This window comes from Artibeus jamaicensis, unplaced genomic scaffold (assembly GCF_021234435.1).
Source record: "Artibeus jamaicensis isolate MK-2021 breed Jamaican fruit bat unplaced genomic scaffold, CSHL_Jam_final scaffold_369, whole genome shotgun sequence".
Taxonomy (NCBI): domain Eukaryota; kingdom Metazoa; phylum Chordata; class Mammalia; order Chiroptera; family Phyllostomidae; genus Artibeus; species Artibeus jamaicensis.
The window spans coordinates 18,601,027-18,626,661 of NW_026522042.1; the positions used below are offsets into that span (position 1 = coordinate 18,601,027).

A 25,635-nucleotide genomic window follows, 5' to 3' on the forward strand; every position below is an offset into this window, starting at 1 on the left:
TACACTGGCCTTTCCTACAGTTCTGAATTTTTGTATTCAATTAAATACTATGGTCAGTGCCCATGACTTCTGTATAATATAAATTACAAAGTCATTTAAAGGAAAAGAAGAACGCAATGGATTCTTTGAAGCTAATCACTGATTAACCTTACATGAAGAGTTAAACTGCTGGATGTCTTTTTCTTCTTACCACCAAAGTTTATTTTCATAAATTTCTTATAGAAATATTTGTTAATTGTTTATTTACTTATTTAATTTAAGACTTCATTTTTATAGCACTTTTAGGTTCATGGTAAAATTGAGGGGAAGGTACAAATATTTTCCATATCACCCCTACTCTGACACATACATATTATCAACATTACTCAATAAAGTGGTACAGCTGTTAGAGTCAATGAACCTACGATGATACATCATAATCACCCAGAGTCCAAGGTTACATTAGGGTTGACATTGAGTCATCAAAGGTATAAAACAAAGGCATGATGATATGCCCATCATTATGTTATCTTATAGAGTATTTTCACTTCCCTAAAATCCTCTACAGTTGGCTATTAATCTCTTCCTCCCCCCTCCCTGTCAGTCATGACCTTTTTACATTTTTCAAAAGTTTGCCTTTTCCAGAGTGTTACTAGTTAGAATTCGGTACTATATGGCCCTTTTCAGATAGGCTTCCTTCACTTAGTAATATGCATTTAAGGTCACTTCATGTTTTTTTATGGTTTTCTATTTTATTTCTTTCTTAGTATAAAATAATATTTTATTTTCTGGATGCACCATTTTACTTAACCATTCACTCATGAAAGAGTATCTCAGTTGTTTTCAAGCTTTGGCAGTTATAAATAAAGCTGCTATAAATATCAATGTGCAGTTTATTATGTGGACTTTAGTTCTTTCAGCTCCTCTGAGTAAATACCTAGGAGCACCATTGCTGGATCATATGGTAAAAGTATGTTTAACTTTGTAAGACACCTTTAGACTTGGCTGGTGTAGCTCAGCAGATTGAGTGCAGGCCTGTGAACCAAAGGATTGTGGTTCAATTCCCAGTCAGGGCACATGCCTGGGTTGCAGGCCAGTTCCCGGCGAGGGACCTATGAGAAGCAACCATATATTGATATTAAATTTTTTTAATTAAAAAAAAGAAATCTTCAAATTGTTCTTCAAGTAGCTATACCAGTTTACATCCCCACTGGCAATGAATGATGATTCTTATTGCTACACAACTTTGCCAGTAAAGGTGTTCCAGATCTGGAACATTTGAATAGGTATGTAGTGGTAACACACTGTTATTTGAATTTCCATTTTCCTCATGACATTTAAGGTAGAGGGCCTTTTTGTGTGCCTATTTTCCATCCTTATATTTTAAGAGCTCTTGGTACATTTTGGATAACAGTCCTTAATCAGTGTCTTTATACATATTTTCTATTTTGTAGCCTATCTTCTCATTCTTTTTCTGTTCTCTTTTGCAAAACAGGATATTTTGATTTTAATGAAGTCTACTTTACCAATTATTTCTTTTATGGATCATGCTTTTGTTAACCCCCCCCCCCCCCCCCTTTTTTTTGTAAACCCCCCCCCCCCCCCATCCCCTTTCTTTTTTTTCTTTTCTCAAACCCCCTCCTTTCCCCCCCCCCCCCCCCTTTTTTGTACTTTATATAACCAAGGTTTGCTGTAGGTTTTCTTCTATGCTATGTCTTAGAAGCCTTTAGTTTTGCATTTGGTATTTAAGTCTTTGATCCATTTTGATCCAGTGCAAATCTGTACCAAGCACATATTTCTGAAATAACTAATACATAACATGAAATTTATGTTAACCCCCCTGAAATTTCTATATTCAAATCCATAAGTATTCTGTTCCAGTTATGTTTTTGTCTATATATAAAAGAATATTTTCACTATGTAAAAGTGAAATATGTGTAACACTTGTAAACACTAAGTAGTAAACATAATATTAATTACCATTTTCGAGGGCATAGTGCATTTCCATTTTTATAGGCACTGTAAATGCTCTAATTTACACAACTGTATGTCAATAGGAAGATTGCCATTCATACTCTACCAAGAGGAAACTGAAACTTATCTGTTAAATTATTATACAGCTAGGATTCAAATGTATTACTATATTACCAGGAAACTTTAATTATTTGACTATAGTATACTAGCATATTAGTAAATAGATGTAAAACATCACAGAGAAAGCATAATTTTTCTTTATTTCACTTTATTTTTGTGCATAGTATTGGATACATCAATCTATCAGCAATACATTTAAACCTGAAATTCCTTTACTCTTAAAATACTGACAACCATTTGTAAAGAACCTTGAATTTTAAACTTCTGCACATGTTAGCAGCCAAATTCTTTGAAACCATGATCTAATCTCTTAGTCTTAGTTTCCATATTTTTAAAGAAAAATATAACATCTATTCATGCAAGCTGTAATTTTGCAAATCAAAATTAGATGATGGATATGCAAACTCTTTAAAACCTATAAGGCCCTGCCTAAATGCACAGCATTATTACATTTTGGGGCACACATAAATGAAAAAAAATACAATAGCTTCTACCCAAAGCATATTTAGTTCAATGTAGTTTTAACTATATAAGTGAAAAGAAGAATCTAAAGGAACCACTCCAAAATGGAAGTGGCTGCATAGGTAAGAATTACGTGTTGGCCATGTACTATATTGGTGCTTGGACTTCTTTATGAACATATCTTCCTACCGACCTGTTTAATATGCCAGAAACATGCAAGCAAAAGGAAACGCATGGAGCATTGAAACACACACATTCAAACATACCCATTCACTTATATAACACACATGGCATTTAAAATATTTCCAAATGGAGCATCATTACCTCATTGTAGTTTAATCAAGAGAAAGTAAAACCTTGCTTTTAGCTGGGCTTGGGAAGCTAGGATAATGGATCACCCACTTAAAATCATCCAAAAATGTTAAATTAAAGGCAAAACACAAATCAGATATTCACAAATTTAGAGATAAAGTAATGAAGACTTAATAAATCATTTAAGAGCAATGACATGAAAATAGCGAAGTATAAAAAAAAAATCACACTTTAAAGTATGGGAAGAATGCTATACATTTAATTTGTCGCTGGCCTAAGAAGTGTACCAACCAAAATTTGGCCTAAAATAAAGTGCTTTTTTTCTTCCATTTTAATCAGCTAAACAGGTCTAAATAAAAAGTTTCATTCTTCATATTTTTGAATAGCAATTTTAAGTAGATTGTAATGTTTCTTTTTTTATGAAACTTGGACTTTGTTCTCAAATATTTATTTGAAACCTGTTTCTTTTAAACCTCATCAACCACTGTTTTAATCTGTTTTATTGTTAGATGCAACCACTTTTAATAATATTTACCTACAAATTTGCTTTTGTTAAGAATATTGTTTTGTCTTTTCTAACCAGTATATATTTTCAGTCAGACAGAGATCTTTTAAGTTTACTCTGTCAATAAACGTATTTTTTTAAGTTAAAGAAAATATTGTAGTGTGAATCCGTCCAATAGTGAAATGTCTAAAGGAAGAATTGTTCTGACATTGACCTAGATTCAATATGTACATATTGCAGCTGGGCATTAGGTTGGTTTTGAAAAAAGTAATTTATTAAAAACATTCTATTTATGCGCTCAGAAATACATTTGTGTACAAATATTAGGAGCCAAAAATGTCACAAACCAACAAATTTCAGCTGAGGTCTATTCGGTGCTGACGTTGTCTGTAATGCATGACTTGGCTGATGAAGGTTTGCAGGGCGGTCCGCCTGATACGTAAAGCGACTGCCGCTTATTTTCTTTACCTGTTTATTTCTACTAAACCGGGGGGAAAGGTTAATTCTATTGAAACTTGTTTCTTAATGGCATATTTATTTGTGTGAACTAATAAAACAAATTAGAGAAACAATGTTTGTATCTTTTATGGGAAGAATTGCCCTCATAAAGAGGCCGTTTAAAACAAATAATTTATATGTGGCTAATTCCCCTCTTCCAGACTCCCACCAACCCTCCACCCCCACCCCCACCCCCGCCCCCACCACCACCACCAGGCCTCCTGAGGAAAAAATGTTTGCTTTTAAAGAATGGAGTTTCTTTAAAAAATCAATAAAACATTAAAATAAAATTGCCAAATGAGATAAGACTAGGCTCATGAGAATATATACCAGATTTTAAACAACATAATTGTAATATATTTCAGTAACTAAGGTGAAATATTACATTTCATATTGGCAGGTCACAGCAGGGCAAAAACAAAGACTTCTCCACCTCTCAACACTTGATTCTGACACAGCATACTTGCTCATTGTTTGTTGGACTAAACTGATATAAACTGTAATAATCTGGATATCTTTTCTTATGATATTCTTTGATTTTTTTTATTCTTTGTTCCTTTTTCTCTTTTAGTTTTTATACTGACATCTTAAGTCTTGACTCTGGCCTTTTCCTTTGTTTTAATTTCAAAAGTATACTCTCAGAAAGGCATGAATTTTATTATCTTAAAGTATATACTTACTCCCTTTAGAATTGAATAGAATTTTCCATATAAGTGTAGTCATCTAAGATAAAAATATAGTTTTCTAAATTAACTTCCTTTACTATAATTATAGTTTTTCAAAATTCTATTCCAATAGATTATTACTTTACTAATTTCTTATAATTATTTTGTCATAATGTCCTTACTTCCTAAACATAAATAATAGTTTATAAGAATATTTGAAATTCTGAATGCTCTGTAAAATTCAGAATTCCAGTCATAGCTTAATAATAATGTACAGCTAAATAAATTTAATAGTGTAAATTCTGTATGTAATTTCTGTATAGCCAAATATTCTCAAATGATAAAATATAATAGTTTTATATTAATCATCCTCAGTTATAAAAATTTTCCCCAAAAGATGTTGAGTAATCCTCAACATCTACTTTCTGAAAATCTTACAGATTCTCAACACTTGGATGACCTTAGATTTATAATATACTTACTTTATTACTCTCTGTTTAAAAAAAAACATTGTCCTTTTCTTTTTTCCATGCCTATTTTCCTTGATATCACATAAAATTATAATAGGCTCTGTATTTTATCTTTATACATTTGTCTTGTTTCTAAAAACTAGAATTTCGAGGGTGGTTAAATTTTCAAGCAAATATATAAAATTTCTGTAGTGATTTCTCAAAGGAATTAGAAACAATTCAATTCATGCCTGAGAAGCCTGGTATGCATCGTTAGTTGTATCTTTAGTCCATTCTATTCAACTTATTTGGTTTAGTGACTACACCAAATTTTAAGCAATTGTTAAGTTCAGCAGGGAGGGTTTAGTTGATTTATCAACCATGGCTGCAGAAACTGTAGTAATCATTTGTTCTCATAGACAGAGATAGTTAGTGACAACCTTTTTTTTTTCTAGCTGAATAGAAATTCATCTCATTTTCCTCTCTCTTGACTTATGATTAAAGAATGCAATCAAACAACTTAGCTAAAAAATGAAATTTTGCTATTGAATTTTAATGGTGTATTATCTTTATATTTATGTGAAGAGGATCACTAATAAAAGTAAGCATGAAATTACATGGAAATACATAGAACTCATTTTCAACCAGCAGGTGATTCTTTTTCACTAAAAACAGAATGGATAAAAATTCAAAAGGACAAACAGGAAAATAAGTATACGTTTAAGGGTATTAGAATAGGAGAAAAATATCAAGCTTTCATTGTTAACAATAAAGTCACAGGTAATACAGAAAAAGCCAAAAATTTTCCACTTAAAAAATTGTTAAGGTAGTATCAGTGGGAGATAGGAAGCATCAGAGTTGAAGAGTAAAGAGTAAATACAAAAAAAAAGGAATGGATTCTAATAACCCTACTGTTATCTGTTTTCAAATTGCAGAGTATGGTACTGACAACACTGAAAGCCATTGATTCTCCCTCATCATATTACCACCCGATATGCACATCAACAATTTTCCTAGAATTCAGGCAAAGGAAATGAGGTGGCCTGGGCAAACTTGAAGAGCGTACTTTTAAATATAATTTATAGTTATGGTATTTTTTAAACTGAGAAATCATGGGAATAAAATTTATCAACTTTGTTTCAAAATCATTTCAAATATCTGAGTATGGATAAAATATTTTTGTGATTTATTAAAAATTAAAAATTTAGAAATATCAGAAATATTTCTAATATTATAAAGTGATTTTAATTAAACATTATTAAAAAGTCCTTTTTTGGTTTGTCTTTTTGGTTTAGTTTAGTTTTATTTTTTAAATTTTAAAAGTATATTTTAATTACAGTTTATATTCATTATTACTTTGTATTAGTTTCAGGTGTACAAAATACTGATTAGACAATCATACCTTACAAACTATTACCCCTGGTATTTCAAGTACCCACCTGGCAATCATACATAGTTGTTACAATATTATCGACTCTATCACTTATGCTGTACTAAAAAGAGTTCTTTTGATTTAATCATGAAAAGTAATTACATTCTATAGATTTTAAATATACTTGAAATTTAGAGATTCTGCAGCCAAAAATAGAAATTAACACAATAATCTTCACACTTACATTTTATATTGTAATTTAAATTAAGGCACAGTTATTTGGAAAGCAATTAGAGCTACGATTTCAAAATGATTTAGTATAATTGCATGATTTTTAAAAGAAATATGTTTTCTTTAATTTGGTAGCCTAATAACTTTTATTTTCTTTCCCATCTGAAAAAGAAGAAAAATACATATATAAAAGATTATATATATATATTCTCATGATCACATCTCATATTTATATATGTGATTATGTATCTCATATATTAGATTATATATAGATTAGATTACTAGCACAGGGAACAAACCAATGAGGCTTCAGATGAACAAAAATTATGGAGACTTTATGGGCACTTAAAATGGAATGGTTACTGTGGTAGCTACACCATCCCCAGAGCACAGTAGATGATGGTAAGAGTCGTACAGGAAGAAGCTGAGATGGAAGTATTATTTTCAACTTTATTTTGGACCCATTGGTTATTTAGTTTACTTCCTCAACAATCAGCTGTATTGACTGGCCTCTCCTTCCTACCTCCCCACCTACTAATAGCATAAGGAAAATATTCAATCAAATAATTTTCTGGAAGAGATTATGGCTCTCAAATTGGGTATTGCTGATACCAGCACATGGTGCATTCTAATGGAGATGGGACCGCATTACCTTCCCATTTCCCATTTGCACAATTTATTCCGAAGTCCTCAATTCCAATATACATATTCTATTCTTGTTGGAAGACAATTTTTAATTTCTCACATTTTTTCACTTCTAGATATTAGCAACCAATTTGCTTAGATTAAATTACATTTCGGAATAGTAAAATAGAAACTAATTGACTACCCAGTGATATTCCAGGACAGTAAAATCCTCATGATTTGCTTCCATTCCAGAGAAATAAAGGTTATGATAGAAATTCCCTTGGGGGTTTCCTGGACTCAGTGTCTCTCAGCTGTGACACAGCCATATATACACAGCGACTCTGTGATGCTGCAGCCCCCCCTGGATACTTGAGGGACAAGGGAAACTGACTCAGACATGAAGCTTAGGCCATCTGCTCTGATTAGCCTAGTAAACTGCCTGCATCTGTTTGGGTTCCGTGTGTCTTTAGTAGCCAAACCTAGGGAAGTGTGGCAAGCCAACCTAGCAGCTGCCACCATGCACTATTTAGAGCCTGCCTGATGATGCTGTTTGGATACTGTGCAGTCATGACCACTTAATGACCAGGCTTCTAGGGAAGGAGAAAAATCACTCAAGCTTCTAATGAACCTTTTCCACAAATGTAAAGGAATAACAAAATGTCATTAACACTTTAGAAAATCTCACAGCACACAAGAAACACCTCATTTGATAAACAGAGCATTACTCTCTGGAGTAGAAGAAATAAGTCACACTGAGTAAAGAACTTTAGAATAATTAAATTAAATTTTCTAAGAGAACAAAAAATGTAGGGCATTTTTATAAGAAAAGTCATTTGAAACATGCATTTCATTTCAAGTGATATATAGTCAAAAAAACTTTAAAAGGAGGTGACATGGATAAAGGAGTCAAGAATAAATCTAGATATCTAATAAGCTTCTAACAGAAAACCTAGCAAAACAAAGGAAGAGTGAGAGGGAAGAAGGGAGGGAGAGAACAAGATCAGACTAGAAAGTGCTAAAGTAATCAAATATAAAACATCTCAATATTCTTTCCACAGATGAGGAGAGACATCAAATGATCAAATGGGAAGGACTCCATAAAACTTAAAAATAAAGGAGCTTAATTTCTACAGTTATTTTTATGAGATTTTAAAACCACAAGTACATGGTCTCCAGTATAAATATACCCAGAAAATCACTTTTAACATAATCAAGTGTAAATCAGATTCTGACTAGAAATCTTCAACAAAATTGGGTGTTAGAAGAAAATAGAACAATTTCTAAAATTTTCTGAGGGAAAATTATTTGAAACAAAACATTATATATCCAGTTAAATTACCGATCAAAACATTTGAATAAGTCTGTTAGTGTAAGTCATAGAGAAAAACACAAATAAAAAAGCAATTTCAAAGAATTAGAGAATATGAGCTCGTAAGAACACCTTCCATAGGTATGCAAGATAAGTGTACAAGAGTATAGAATTCAGTATTAATTTATATGTGTTATACTCAAGAAATAAAATAGATTGCTCTTCTGATTAACCATTGTTGCAAAACACCACAAATATAATGGCGTACCACAAAACGATAATTGTAGTATTTGTCTGTCTCTTCCTCTCCTCTCTCTCCCCCTTTCCCCTCCAGCTGCCGAGCTGAGATTGCTAAGAACCTGAGAGCTTCAGATCAGCTGCTCAGTTTACACAGTGGCCAAGGGCTATAGTCCCAGTGCTTTAGCTCACTAACACAGAAGTCTCCTAACTTTTTTGACCTAGCCTCAAAAAATCCCACAGCATCACCTTAGCTACATTCTGTCCATTACAAGAGATTCCAGGGGAAAGGAACTGCATTACATCTCTTGATGGGGATTCCAGGGAAGTATTGAGCTCTTCCTCTTGATTAGATGATCACAAGTTAGAGGAAGAAAGTATAGAGTGGAATTATTGTTGAAGCAACTTGTGGAAACACTATCTGCTGGTTGTTTAAAAAGATAAATTTACAGAGAAAAAGTCTTTGTTATTTAAAGATATGATGCTAAATATAAAAGTCTCAAGGGATGTCATGGAGAATAATGTTAGAATCATTACCTAGAAATTAAAGCAAGAAGACGAAGGTGGAAAATTCGCAGTAAGAACAATGACATTAAAAGGAAAAACAATAAGGAACAATGTCTGAATAGTAAGAAATTCAGAACAAGAAAAAATGGAGGAGATGAGATATCAGTGAAAAATGCACTAGGATATCCTAAAACAAAAGATATGAGATGGCAGAATGAAGGGCCTGGTGAGCATCCTGCAATTTTGATAGAAATATATAAACACCAAGGGGCCGCACTATAAATTTTAAGGAATCTGGATAAAGAAAATGTTCCACAAGCTCACAGAGGAAAACAAATCCACAAGTATTATACAAAGACCAGACATCAGAAAGACTATAGATTTCTTAATAGCAATATTGATAAGAAGGTGATAGAGTAGCATATTCCATATTCTCAAAAAATAATATTCAGTTATGACTTCTTTGCCCAATAAGAAAATATATGTTTATCTAGCATTTGAATATCACACAAAAAAAATCAAAGAGTAACAAATGAAAAAGAAAATATATGCTGGAGTTTGGAGAGGCATGAATTCTTGTGAATAATGATCAGAAGGTAAGGAGTATAAATAAAGTTTGAATCTCAGAAGGTCCCTTTGGAACATGTCAGAGGGTTCTGGGAGATTGTCTTCACAAAGGATGGACCCAGTTAGCTTCAGCACCTTGGAAGAAGTTTAGGCAGTTGCGGAAGAGTTTGCGCTTTAATGTAAACTAAAAAATCAAAGCTCAGAAGGCTAAGAATGTGGCCATCTATAGACTAATATATAGTTCAGCACATGTCTTATGAGAAGCCTGGCAGTGCATTTGAGGATCTTCATTTCTTCACTATTTTCATTCTAGTTCAATGTAAACTCTAATTTTTTTCTCATTTCTTTGTCATGCTCTTATTTGGACAATTACAGATGCTTACCTCCAAGTCCAGGCCCAAACTGGCAAATTTCCCTAGGGAAAAGAGCAACTGCTAACCCACAGTTTACCTTTGTACAGTTCTCTCCTCCCAGGTCTTAGTTCTTTCAATTCCTGGTGTCCTGGTGTGCACAGCATTTGGCCTTGGGAGCATGATTTTTTTCTGGCTATTCTATAGGTTCTCAGTGACAATGTGGTTCTGCAATTATTTCCTAACTATCTTATCATAGTCCTAAGATAAGTTGCAGATGTCTACAATGACTTATCACATAGTCTCAGAGACAAATTTATATTTATATTTCTACCTCTCACTACTAATGAAAAAATTAAATTTGTATGATATCCATGTGCATATATTACACTGAATCAATCTTGTAGTTAACTGGAATTTCTATCTAACTTGCAGCCCCAATCTCCTTTAATATGAAAAATGTTTTTTAATAGTACAGTTATATTTATAATGTAGCATGACCAATGCTCACTTTTTATTATAGACTTCTAATTTCATTTTACTTCAACCAAAATTCTTAGTTTTTCCAAAGAAGTAACACAAAATAAGCTCTTTATTTCTCATGTCTGTTGTATTTGACTTTGAAGTCTATTCGTCTACAAATAAATGTGTACTGTGAAAAGTTAGGAGTCCAAAAAAATAGAACATTTGATTCTCAACATCAACAGAAATATATGTGTAGCTCCATAATAACATAAAAATAATAGTTCAAAATCTGCATAGGTATTATAAAAGTATATCTATATATACAATTCATACAAAATACACAAATTAGAACAGGGACACAAAGGGAAGAGGGGTCAGTGTAGCCTTGCAAAGATATTTGAAAAAGGACTTTGTGTAGGATATAAGGTGTACGTAGGAAATTTATAGATGAGTAAGAATTTGCAAGGTGGATAAATCAAGATCATGGGAAGAAAATAAGTTATAGAGGCATGCTATTGTCTGATAAGTTTGGGGAATAACTCTCATAATTTAATGAAGGTACGAATGTCTCTCAAGCAAATGAGCAATCTTGTTTTTAATGAGGACATTTTCTTGATTTCTCCATTTTTTTCCTGTGTGGAAAAACACAGAAAGTCAACCTAAACTAGGGACTTTAAAAATCTAGTCTATGGCTATATTGCAGAGGGTATTTGGACTTCCTGATATCACACGAAGCATTGTCTTTTACACCCAGACAACACACACATGCACACATTTTTTCCTAGGATAGTGTTCATACCCCGTGTTTAGATTCTCATTTTAGCCAGCTCTTTAAAAACTAAAGTAAATGTAAAGGTCAAGACTTTTAAAAATTTTTCTCTTCCTTGACCATAACCCTTAGAGAGAGCAGGCAGCTGCATGGTCCTTCTCCTTTGGTCATCCAATCATGTACTTTTCACTCAGTGGCTTTTGAGATACAAACCTAGCAGCTTCAAATACTGTCTCTGTAGCAATAATCTCTAAAACTTGTGAGTCCTAAAATACCACACTTAGAAGTCTCATCACTGTCTTCAATTTAGTTTAGTTTAGTTCAATCCAGTTCAAGAAATATTTATTTAAATACACTCTTTTAATAAATACTTATCCCTAACCATCTTCCTTTCACATATTCTATCACTGGACCTTTCTTGGCAGAAAGGAAAAAGGAAAGATCCTAAGTTGCCTCCGTAGCCCACAGAAAAGAGGTGATCATTCATTATGTTTTCATCTCTAATTTTTTCACCTTGTTACTTAAAATACATTTCTTGGTTTTAAATATTTTGCACTTACTTAACAACTTTTTAGACATGCAGTTACATATATCCTTATCTTTTAAATCCAAGATACTTAAGAAGACTTGAAGTTTTGAGGGAAAAAGAGTTATAAAATATCCAATGTCATTTTTAATCCCCAAGGGGATACTTGGTATAATTTAGTAATTTTCAAAACTGTAAGAAAGACGATGTTAGACTTCTTTTTTTTTGTAAATTTACTTATTTTAATTGTTGTTCAAGTACAGTTTTCTGTCTTTTACTCCCATCCCAGCCCCCCCCCCCCCAGGGCTCCCCACCTCCCTCCCATTTCCACCCTCCTTAGTTTTTGCCCATGTGTCCGCTATACTTGTTTCTGTAAACCCTTCTTCCCCTTTTCTCCTGAAATCCCCTCCCCTATTCCCTCTTGTCCCTGTCCCCACTGCTCATAGCAGCACAATTTACAATAGCCCAGTGCTGGAAGCAACCTAGATGTTAGACTTCTAAAGGAATATAAACTTTCTCTAAACTATTTCCCCAAAAACTCTCTTTGGAAAGGATAAATTAATCATTAGAAAGAATGTCTCTACTGTGTTTTATGCATACCATTTAAGGTCTTAAAGCATATAATGCATTTAAAAAATATGTCTATGAAAAACTATAAGTTCCTTCCATGTAATGTTGGTATCTTTACAGTACAAGTAAAGAGATGCACCCTCTTGAGACACTTTAAGACGTGAGTCAGCAGCATTTCTAGCAGGTAATGTTTTCTTGAAATTTTATAGCACTTCGTAAAGAAATCAGACCTGTTATAAGGTCTTGCGTAATCCCTAATGTCATCAAAGGATTCCCTGGATACTCTGGAAGAATCCCAGATGGAACTCACCAGTCAGGGTGCCTGTCTGTACTTTTTGGAAGACCAAATGGGAAAAGGAATTCCTAATTATTAAATTTAGATCTCACTGAGGTTTATCCTTTTGGAGGAGATTTCTAGAGAACCTTTCAAATGTGGAAAATAAATCACTTATTTTTCTTACAAGACTTTATTTATTTATTTTTATAGAGGGGTAGGGAGGGAGAAAGAGATAGAGAAAAACATAAATGCGAGATTGCCTCTTGCACGCCTTCCACTGGGGACCTGGCCAGCAACCCAGGCACCTAGACTGGGAATCAAACCAGCAACACACTGATTCACAGATCAGCATTCAATCCACTGAGCCACACTATCCAGAGCTAAATCATTTAATTTTTGTGCCAGACCTTAAGCTATGTAGACTTTGTTGTCCATCCATTGTTTAATCCTCTATGCTTTCCTCTAGCTCCAAAAAGAAACTGTTCAGAAAAAGGATTTATCAATTTAAATCATATGTAAGGGGCATTCTTAAATTGTTATAATTGTTTTTACAATCCATTCCATTGTTAAACTCTGTTTTCCCCATTTGTACTTTTGAAGGAAAAAATTGATGTTATTTGGATTCACACAATTTAGTCTATTATTTTCTACGTTATTAATATTAAAATAATGCTCCGTCTTCTCTGTCAGCTTCATGTACTCCATTTTAAGATGTTTTATTGCTTCTTCTTTATTTCCCCAGTCTCAACAAAATGAGTAACTACTATTGACTTCTGACCAGATTGTGTTTGCATGTTTTAACATGCTTTCAGCTGCTTCCTGATGCTGGGCCATCTTCACTAATATTTCTTATTGGATGTAAATTTAAAGTTATTTGATTTAATGCCTTATTTTCCACTTGATACCGTCTTATTAGAGCAATAAGAGCAAAATGCTAATGATGTTGCTGCTGGAATAGCATAGCATATTTGCTGCAATCTGGATTTTTTAAACAAATATAAAATCTATTGGTTGTTTGGAAGGACAGCAGGCATAATTATAATTGTGCCTTAGCAAATCTATTTAACAATTTCTTAAATCTTTTAAGTTAATGAACACACTCAAAAATGCAAAATTGTTAAATCAGAAAATGAATGTTATAGATTCCTTGTGATTTGTTCATCAAGATTCATCTTTCAAAGAACTAGTTCAACAATTAAAAACATAATTATCATACAATTATACAAATATAATTCTAATTTTCTCTAGAACATTTTCCCAGTTTCTGAAGTATAACCAAGTATCAACAATTACCACTATCCAATAGGCATCAATATTTGAATGGGGAAGAATCTCACACAAAAATCTGTCCTTCCAAACTGGTAATCAACTTCTACAGGCAGAATTGACAAATCGGGTTTTTCACTTTTGTAACTTGCTTTTCATTTTTTCTTCCTGACAGGGTGAAAATATAATGTAACAGTTTTATAGGTTATCTTTCTGGTGATAAGTTTCATGAATTCCCTGTACTTCATAAACAGATGAAAATAAATCCTCATTGAATGTGAGAAACTGAAAAATAAAAATGAACTGATGTTAAGAGCTCAACTTTCCACTAACATAGTACTTATTCTCAGGTGTCTTCTGACTGTAACTTCTGTGAGTTGAGGAATTAGTTTGGATCTGTTTCTTCCTTTATTCTAAAAGTTAAAAATAAAATTTAAGAGGACCTTAAACTATGTAAGCCACAAGACCACATTTAGATTATAAAAATTAGTTTTAGACAAATCTTAAGATGAGTGTTTGACATGAAATGTTGTAAAAATAGCAGAAGCCTGCTGCATGTCAAGTTACCAGACTTTCATCAAATTACCTGCACTTAAAAAAGTCTTTAAATTCAATGGGTTGTTTAGTTTTAATTATTAAACTCCTCAATATAAGCCATGAGTTATAATTAACCACCTCCAAAGAAAAAGTGAAATAGTGGGAAATGCCTTTTAAATGTGCAGCACAGAGCCCATTCTGTTTTCATTAATTGTCTTGTATCTTGCCATGTCCTTTATCTGCTTGTGAATTTACAAGGAACATAGCAGGTTGTGAATTTTTAATAGGTTTTCCTCAAGGAAAGAAAAGGTCAGTATTAACATAAAATTCTTCTTAAAGATTTGTGACACAAATGTTTCACACCAAAGAACAGGTGTTACTGAGGAACTAAAGCCTCAATAATCTGACATTTTTCTCCATTTAAAGAAAATGCAATGCCTCACATAATAAAATAGCACAAGGTCAAATCAATATAAAAGTTATTTCAAAGTAGATGCTGCAAGTTATTTGACACATAATCCATAACCCCACTTCTCAGCAACAGATACCACTGATTTTATTCAATTAAATGTTTAATAGATCCACATATTGATAAGTAACATCCAAATATAAAAGTGAAGATTAGCAAGTAAGAGACAATTGTTAGTGCTAACACTTATGTGATAATTACTTAGTATATGAGTTAAAATAAGAAATAAAATTTTATTAACACACAAGAAAAGGAGAGAAAAAAATACCAGGCTAAGGGTGAAAAAAAAGTATACAAAGGACCTTTGTATTCAAAGGACCTTTGAAGTAACTAAAGTAATAAGAAGAAACTTAAAAAAGAAGGGGGGGAGCTTAGGTAAGAGACTTTAACTAACGGACTCTGTCCGTTGCTCTTTTTCTTTAGCTGTTTCTTTAATTGAGGAAATCATCGGTATCAATGTAGGTTGCCTATTATTAGTTCTTGTTTCCCAGCTGTTTCCCTCAGAGGAAGGAGTAACTCCCCGATCTCATGAGGTCTGGAAATGCATCTTCCTGTCTTGTAGTTGCTGTTTCTTTTACTTGTGCATTTCTCAAATATGTATATTGAAATAAGATTTTGGGTAAACATAAGCCAATGGCAAAGTGCCCAAACATGGTTTTTGGCCTTTCATTCTAGAGTTTGTGGTCTTGTTTCCCTCTGTAAAAAAAAAAAGAAGAAGAAGAAGAAGGCACTTCTCTGGTGGTTCAAGAAAATGTTATTGTAAGTCTGGTTTTTTGGACCCAAACTTACAAATTCATAGGTCTAATTATTGTTCTTAGTTATGAGAAGGTAGAAACCTTTTTATTTCAGATTTTCAAAACTACGGTTGAACTTATCTTTGAAAATCTGTTCAAGGATCTTCAATCCTTATCTTTTTGTTTTTCTAATACCATGTTCAATTTTCTAATCCAACAGAAACTCCCAAGATGTGAGATTTGATTTTTACACTCTAGTATAAGTGAAGATAAAAATCCTGCTGTGATTCATATTCCAAAAGTGAACATTATTAAAATTAAAACCTCAACCATACTGGCAACATTCTTTTGTGTGATTAACTGATTAAAGTAACAGAGGTGATGTTGGTTCCCAACTTGCCTTACATTCTCTCTACTTTGAATCTGTGTTCTATATTAATCTAGTATTTCCTGTAAGATGTACAATTTGGAAAGTGCAAGAAAGTACCTAAGTTTAAACTTCTTATTCTTTATCAGGAAATTTGGGTGTTATATACTTAAGAAACCCTTACTAGTTTCTGTGGGCTAGTTTACGGGTTGTCTTACAAATTGCCATTATATAGTGTTCCAATCTTTCATAGCACTAGAATGGAATCGTCGATTTTCTTTAGACATACCTGATACTTATAAAAGTAAGCAAACATTTCTCAATTAAAGTTGTTGAAAGAATAGACATTAAATATCAGAACTGTGTACTATAAACCACAAATTTATATGATCAAATGATTACAATTGGGTTGGCCAAAAAGCTTGTGTGGTTTTATTTCCACAAAATAAAAAAACATATCTTTCATTTTCAACAATAACTGTACTGATTTGGAAATTTTGAGTATTTCAGCTGTCTTCAATGTGTTATAATGTTGGTTGTTCTCAATTAATGTCTCAATGTCATAGCTATCAACTTCACCTGGTCTACTGATGGTGGAGCATAGTACAGCGAGAAATCTCCAGCACAAAACTTCATAACACACCTGCACAAACTATCTTTGCCAACCACTTTTGACTTATTCAATCAGTCACAGCACCTTTTCCTACACTGCACCAATCTTTTTTTGTTTTTGTGTTTCAGTTGTATATTTACTTTTTAAATTTATTTATTTATTATTTTAAAGGTTTAAGTTATTTATTTGTTAAAAAGAGGGGAAGGGAGAGAGAAGAGGGAAACATCAGTGTGGTTGCCTATTGTGGGCCCCCTACTGAGGACCTGGCCTGCAACCCAGGCATGTGCCCTGACAGAACCAAACCAGTAACCCTTTGGTGCACAGGCTGGCACTCAATCCACTGAGCCACACCAGAAAGGGCTCATTCTTACTTTTCTTGAAATAATAAAGCATGATATGCCCAAAATGTTGCTTATTTTCTTTCATTTCCAACATTAAAATGATTACACAAAAAATCACCAATTTTGATTTTTTTTTGGGGGGGGGCGATCCATGTTGAGAGCTAAAGACAACTTGGTGCTCTCAGAGCCATCTCAGGAAAAAAAAAAAACTTTGGGGCCAACCCAATAATATCAATAATTATTCTTGAACTATTTTGATTCCCACACAGAGTAAGAAATACGCAACACTTATGCCTGCCTTTTGGAAAATTGCCACTATGTTCCATATTCATGTAATTGGAAAGTTTCCTGGCAACTACCTGCAATTTCAGTTACTAAAAAGCATCAGTCTTTTGACTTTTGAGAACCTTTCCTTGTACAACACAGTTACAGGTCATTTCTGAGAGGTTTTTAGTTAAAAGTAGCTGTTTCTGGAATTTCTCCACCTTGCTTTGTTGTTTATGAATGGCAAAAAAAAATGCTCAAAATTTTCACCTGACTTCTTTTCCTTCGGAGTATGAATCCATTTGGGGTTTTCTTTATCCATGATGTCTGTAATAAAGGGCTATTTGTCCATAAATCATAAAAATGGAGTCTTATTCAACTTTGATGGCTAAATGCTAATTACTACAAACCATTAACAAAAAAGTAGATGACTTTTGAAGAACCAACACTACCAGTAATATAATATATTAGTCATATATATGTTTTAAAGTATATATTCAATTTTCAAAAATTTTTAGTTTTGTATAAAAATATTTTCATAGTTACATTCAATGACATAAACTCCCACAAAGGAATCTTTCAAATAAAGAAACAAAATTCTGTTTAAATTGAAAAAAATCAATGTAATATTTTACATGTAATTAGATGAAAATGTTTGCTGTTGTAAGTCATCTAAAGAGCAAAAATCAAACTTATTTAGATAATATGTCTCTACAACCTCTATAATTTTTGCACAATTGAAAAATACATTCTTCAATGTTTAATTTTCTAAGCTACAGATTAGTGTGCCTATTCTGATTTATTACTACATTTTATATGAATATCAACAAAACCTATTCATGATTATGTCTAAGTTATTAAAATGCTGTAAAAAATTTAGAAAATTTATGCATTGTTTTTATATTTCTTATCTGAATAAAAAACAAAATTAAAAAACTTTTAATGTATAATTACTGCAAATAATCAAACTATGATCCTAGCATAGAAAATATTTGTGGTTGGATGGTGCAATTAAACAGAAAGTTATAGTTACTGTATTTCACAAAGCCGTGCTGTGTTCCTCCTGTGACTGAGCCCGTCCCTTCAGGGTAAGACTTCTGTGGTAGGCAATGGAAGGGCTACACTTGAGATTCTTGGAACCCATTATCCCCTATCAAAAAACACCCCAGAGTTTGCTTCTGCATCCAGAGAGAGTCTCTTTTCCAGGTCTGGCACCTGAAAGCCTGACTAGCCAACTGTTATATGCATCCCTAATCCTGAGGGTTGGCCTAATGGGCATCTGTTTAAAGAACAGCATAGAGGGGATTTGCCCACGACGCATGGGCTCTTGGGCTAGCAGTGGCATTAAAATAGGGTGTGCACTGAGTTGAGATGTTTACATGGATGTGAGCAAAGCTCTCTGACATGATGACTGGATTCTGGAAGGTGGGTGTTGTGAGCATGAGCCAGGGGCTAGGAAAGACTTGTTCTGCATTGCCTTAGTCTAGCACAGAATTCTGGTTTGAGGTTGTTAAGAACATAGATTTGACAGGGTCTGAGGCTAGATACTACATATTTTATTTTATAGTTTATTAACTCAATTTATAATTTTAAAATATATAGAAAATTGTTATGTGGACATCTTCTTGTATTTTCTCTGAGCTTCACAAGTAGATGTTGGATAGTCACTTTTATATGAATCCCAAATGATGCCTGCTGTCTCTAACATACAAACTATGTCCCATACAACTTTGCCTCTCACTCTTTTTACATTATCACTACTACTCCTAATGGAAATACAGTAACTAATATGTTTTTAGGAGATGAATTTCCCATATAATATGAGAACAAAATGATTTTCTACTCAGAAAGAAATGAGAGAAGCAATATTTAAACTGGCACATTAAGACTGATGACTTATGTCTTTGAAAGGACCTTTTTTTTGCTTACAAAAAGTTATTTACTAAGCAAAACAAAGGGGGGGACAGTGTTTAGTTTATCTTTATTACCATTTAGAATAAAAATTACCCTAATATGTGAAAGACTAGACCTATTGTTTATAGTATATGAATGAGTGTGATTATACTTATTCAGCTCTCATTTCAAAAACTAAGATAACTGACCCCATTATTCAGTGATGGAACATGAGAGGCCTTTGTGAATTCTTTCAGCGTTATGTACCTTTAGACATTATCATGGATAGACTCTTTTTTATTCCCTCAGCTTCATTCAGACCAAGATAAAGGAGATGGATCACTCAAGTATATTTTATCTGGAGATGGAGCTGGTACTCTTTTTATTATTGATGAAAAAACAGGTGACATTCATGCCACACGAAGAATTGATAGGGAAGAAAAGGCCTTTTATACTCTACGTGCACAAGCTATTAACAGAAGAACTTTGAGGCCAGTGGAACCAGAGTCTGAGTTTGTGATAAAAATCCATGATATCAATGACAATGAGCCAACATTCCCGGAGGAAATTTATACAGCTAGTGTTCCTGAAATGTCTGTTGTAGGTAAGTTTATTACAACAGTTATCATGGAATTCAAAAAGTATTAAAACATCAAAAATTGTTTAAATATTATGATCAAAATATTGAAATCACCTCTGATTCCCTACTAAGAATATATACACAATTTTCTCATTTAGGATGTAAAAAAATGAGTGCATTTTCCAGTTCTTATGTATTTGTAAATCTTACAATACAAATGAGGTAGACACTTTCCTCAAATATCCAAGAAAAATACCGTTTAGCTCAATAGAAAACTATAAAAATATATTTTTGAAACATGGATTTGGATAATAGCTATGTAATATTCTGATACAGAATGTATTGTAAGTACATTTAGAACACAGATACAACATAGAGTATTTGCATATATACTTTAGTCCTTTGCCTAGAGTTTTTCCGTATTATCTTGACAAAATGAATGATGGAATTGATGAGATTATCCAATTATTTTTACTTTAGGCTGCATTATTTTTTATGAAATAGAGGACTATAAAAACATCAGAAAATAATAACAGTTATATACATATATTTAGACATATATTTAGACATGTTTAGATATGTCTAAATATATCTAAGACATATATTTAGATTTAGACATATATTTAGATTTAGTAAAGTAGATTCATTTCTCAAATTTGGGAGAAATTGTATTAACCAGGAAAACAACTGCAATTTTTTTTCTTGTAACAGTTGTGATAGCAGATTTTCATCTCTGCATTTCTCAAAAGCATTGTTCTGAGATTATTATTTAATATTTACTTCATTAAATCCCAAGGACTTTTGCCAGTTGCCTTATTATAAAGCCCTTTTAAATATCTTGAACTTTATTAAATAGCTTTTAATAGTTTATGGAACATGGGATCTTCTTGGATTGTTTCTAAATTTAAACTTTAATCTATTCATAAAATCGTATTCTGGAGCAGATGTTAATTATTTGTATAGTTAATTAGTGAAGAGAGGGAAAGAGGAGCATACTTACTCCTTTGTGATTAGGTAGATATGCCCTTTAATGTGAAACAAATCTATTATATGAAAATGAATTTAAGTATCAAATCTGAACATTTGTAAAGTGACTGCATTTTTTACAATTTAGTAATTCAAATGTTATCTATCGCATGCATAAATATACACTAGCTGGCTAAGTAAATATGTATTTGAATTCAGAGTTTACCTATAATAATTTTGCATACGATTTTCATCTACATTATCAATAAATGTTTCTTTAAGAGGTCATTATTAACACCAAAAACCATTCAAGTCTTCCATGAAAACCAGTGCTTTTGCTCCTCCTTCTGGTACTGTGCAGAACTAAGCTGAATTTGGATACTTCAGGTACTTCTGTGGTGCAAGTCACAGCCACCGATGCCGATGACCCTTCCTACGGGAACAGTGCCAGAGTCATTTACAGCATTCTCCAGGGGCAGCCATATTTCTCTGTGGAGCCTGAAACAGGTCAGGAGTCACGAACTGGTTTGTTAATTCCACAGTCTTTATGATCCTTATGAGTAGAAAAAACAGTGGGAAAATAAGCACAAAACATTAACATTAATAGCCCCAGCAGAATGATGATGCCGCGCTTAAGAGATTTACAAACTCAATGCTGAATGATTGAGTGAGTTAGTGAAAATATAGCTGTTGTTATGTTTTCACATATGGCTTTAGGTCACTATGTAGCACATACAGTATTTTTAGGGAATAGAAAAACAACACAAATTGTAAAACGTGCATTGAATCACTTTTATAATTTCTAGGCAATAAAAATATATATTTTTTCAAAACTCACTAGTTTAGACATACAATTTGTGAGCTTAATCAATAAATAATTGATATTTTAATGATGGTAACAGATGTTTTTATATTTTCTTCAAGGCATCATCCGGACTGCTTTACCGAACATGAACAGAGAAAACAGGGAGCAGTACCAAGTGGTGATCCAGGCCAAGGACATGGGCGGCCAGATGGGAGGGCTGTCGGGGACCACCACCGTGAACATCACGCTCACTGACGTCAATGACAACCCGCCGCGCTTCCCCCAGAGTAAGCTGCCTTTCAAGGTTTTTCTGCAGGGCAAGACTTTTAGAGTAAAAAAAAAAAAAAAAAAAAAAACCAGAAAAAAAAATAGCCATCGATTATTTAATTGAAAACACATTGGAAGTGCGCTACAAAAATGAAAAAAAGAAAAAGATAGGTGTTTATGCTGATGAATTCATTATTATTTAAAGATTAAAAACTAAATATTTCAGAAATTTTGTTCAGAGACAGGGAGATTACAAAACCTCTTCATATTTATATTTTTCATCTATAGTTGTAATCTAAGACTATTTATTTTAGTTAGCAAAAGAAAATAGTTTTATTGGAAAATTAGTAAATCATAATTTGACAACAAATGTGTTTATTTGCACTTACAATTTAATAATGAGGATTCTAACTTGAGGCTAATTTTTTTCAATAAAATATAATTTGACATATTAGAAAGGGCTACATAGAACTTTACAAACGAATCATATTTGCATTTAATATGTCTGTTAGGAGTATCATAAGTAAAATATTTCATGTACTTATCTATTTGTAGATATATTTTGTGTTGTAGAATTAACCTTCAAATTCTCAAAATAGATCATAAATAGGTTAAAAACCATTAACTCTGACCTCATAACACATGTCCTTATTTTCTTTCCTCACAATTTTGGTAGATGTGCAACTAGAGAGGATTCTATTAGGTCTCAGTGGACACTCCCAAGACTTAGCCAATTTCCTGGTATTCTGAAAGATTCTATGCTCAGGTCAAAATTTCACATTGTTAGGAATGTGGTATAAAAATGTAGGCTCTAGTGTAATCTATGTACTTAATTTTTAGCATTTCCTGTGCATTGGCTTCTGAATCAATTCTCTAATTTTAAGTAGACCTTTGTGACACAGTATTAAATTGCACTTATTGTCATATTTACATTTTTACACAAAAGATCATTGCAGAGAAAATTATGGTCTAAGAATTCATTGTATTATCTTTATAAAGCATTTTACCTCTTTTTGTGCTATTGTTTTTCTAACTGCAAAGTTATTATTCCTAGTGTATTATTTGAACTGAATTGTTTATAGTTATGTGTGTGGAAATATTGCAAATCCAAGTAGAATTTTGTTGAGCAGACTAATTCTATGCTTATGCATTGTGATGATTATTTGGATAATTGAGGTTCATGACTGTCAGGTCTACCAGTGTGGTGCCTGGCCCAGAATATAGGGAGAAAGGTGTTTGTTCATGCTCCTTTCAAAGAACAAGGTTTTGGCTTCGGGTTACATTTACTACTGGCAGGGAAAAGGAAACCAACTATTATCCTTTATAGTTGTTTCAGAACAGTTCTAAAGATGTGTCCAGTTACATTGAACTTAAGTTTCTCATTTTATATATCATATATTTTATGATATATTTGAAATGTATATTTTGTTATTTTATCTGTTATAATACCTCTAATAATTCATTTGATAATTATTCTTTTTTCACTTGGTATCTGGTAGGAACATTATTCAAGACCTGAAATAGGAATAATAGTGACAATGATAATAATAAAGCATAATTTATATTTTCTTTTTAAAAATATATTTTATTGATTATGCTATTATATTTGTCCCCATTTTCCCCCTTTTCCTCCTCTACTCAGGACCCCCATTACCTCCAGCTGTTGCCCCCTTAATTCATGTTCAAGAGTCATGCATATTAGTTCTTTGGCTATTCCATTACTTATGCTGTTCTATTTTGTACCTACAATTTGTGCTTCTTAGTCATTGCAACATTCTTCCAATTTTCCCCCTTCCCATTCCCAAGTGATAAACCTCCAAATGATCTTCATATCTATAATTCTGTTACTGTTCTGCTTGTTTTCTTAGTTTGTTACTTGGATTCAATTATTGATAGGTGTGACTTTATTGCCATTTTAATATTCATCATTTTGATCTTTTTTTCTTATATAATTTCCTTTAGCATTTCATATAATAATGGCTTGGTGATGATGAGCTCCTAGGTTTTACCTTGTCTGGGAAATTTATATTTTCTACATAGCATTTTTATTGAGTCCTGTACCAACTTATTTAATGACCTGCTTACTGCAGTTAGACCAGGTGATTCAGGTGAGTTTTGTGGCCTCCGGTCTACAGATGAATGAAGAAGGGCCACATTGCAAATGATGACACATGTGGGTTGTTGTCAGTCCCTCTAGTTGTACAAACACATTTACAGAAATTTCAGAGCATACTATATCTTGTCTCATTATTTTTTAATTGTAGATGAAAACTAATTTATACATTTTTATTTCCTCAGTTGCCTTTTATTCTATGATATTTGCAACCATATCTTACTCTTGGGAACACCCAAACACAGCAATTAGATTGTTACCTGATGATTTGTCATCTAACATCTGGAACACTAGTTTTTAACTTTTAACATCATTGCATTAACTAGCCAACTTTTGGAGAGGGTCCTACAGTTTATGAAGCCTTTCACATGGAACATTGTTGAAATCTCACATTGTTATTTTTATTATACCCAATAATATGGAAGAGATAAAGGAGGTTCAGAGAGGAAATGATAGCAAAAACAAATCAGTGCTGCTTCACCGAAATATGCTACAAACCAAAAGCATGTGCCACATAGGTCATTTTAATATTTCCATCAGCCATGCATTAAAAAATTAAAGAAGAGACATTTATTTAATTATTGTATTTTATTAGCCCAATGTTACCCTTTAAATGCATCATCAGTGTAAAACTTACTCAGGTATTTTACATTCTTTTCTCCCATTACTCTTTGAAATGCCCACTTACATCAAGTATTTCCTAGTTATGTCAAGTCACAATTCAGACTTACCATGTTTCCAGTCAATAGGTCTGTGAGAGCTGGGGGCCCGAATAGAAGCTGTCACATCAGACAGCTTTGGAGCAGACTGTGGAGTTACCCTGCTGAGTCCCACTGCTGCTAACTTGTTCACTGACTTGCCACCTTGGTTAATTAAGTAAAATCGAATAACAATGTGTATTCTATGGAGTGATAAAGCTAAATAATTTAATACCTGTGAAACACTTAGTGATTTCCCCTAGTGTATTATTGACGTGCTCAGTGATGGTGATTTGTACAATGGCTGTCCTATCATCATCATCACCATTATGCAATATTATAAAAGTGGAGTTAGAACTTGAACCTCCATGCATGTGGGTCGACCCAAACTCAACATTCCTCAATATGCTACATCTCTGGAGGATAAAAATCTCAGTCGTTTGGAAGGGAAAAGGGCACAGGAAAACTCAGATGTCCTCCTTCACTGTTTAGCTTATTTTATTGTGTGCATCTATAACAATTATTCTCAGGCAAAGTTTTGCCCCCAGAGCAGATAACTGGAGGCATTTTTTGCTTGTCCAAAGTTGGTGGGCACTCCTGGCATCTAATGGGTGTGAGCAGGGATGCTGCTAAACATCCTTAGACTTCTCATGATGAAGAAAATGCCAACTCTGCTGAGAGTGAGAAACTCTGATGCAATGTATAAGGAACTCTTCCAGTGAAATAATGAACTCATTTATTTAAAAATATGTATTGAGGATTCTATTACATCAAACACTACTTTAGAAGCTAGGTATATTAATTTTGCCAAAAAAACCCACACTGTTTCTTATCCTTCTGACCTTTCATTAAAGCAGGGGAGGCCAATCATGCATAAACAGAAGTACTGTATAGATACAGGGGATCGACTCAGTCCTGCATAAGGAGGAATGTGTGTGATGGTGATATTTG

The 25,635-nt window shown here is 33.0% G+C and overlaps 1 protein-coding gene across 2 annotated transcripts in view; it reads left to right on the forward strand.

Moving 5' to 3' along the window:
- Positions 1–25,635, forward strand: part of LOC119037468 (cadherin-10) — a 79,295-nt gene that overhangs the window by 15,258 nt on the left and 38,402 nt on the right. For both annotated transcript variants that reach the window (XM_037129667.2, XM_037129668.2), the window contains exons 2-4: positions 19,565–19,859; positions 21,189–21,308; positions 21,726–21,893. In XM_037129667.2, coding sequence (XP_036985562.2) covers positions 19,565–19,859; positions 21,189–21,308; positions 21,726–21,893 — 583 coding nt within the window. The remainder of the gene's footprint in view (positions 1–19,564; positions 19,860–21,188; positions 21,309–21,725; positions 21,894–25,635) is intronic.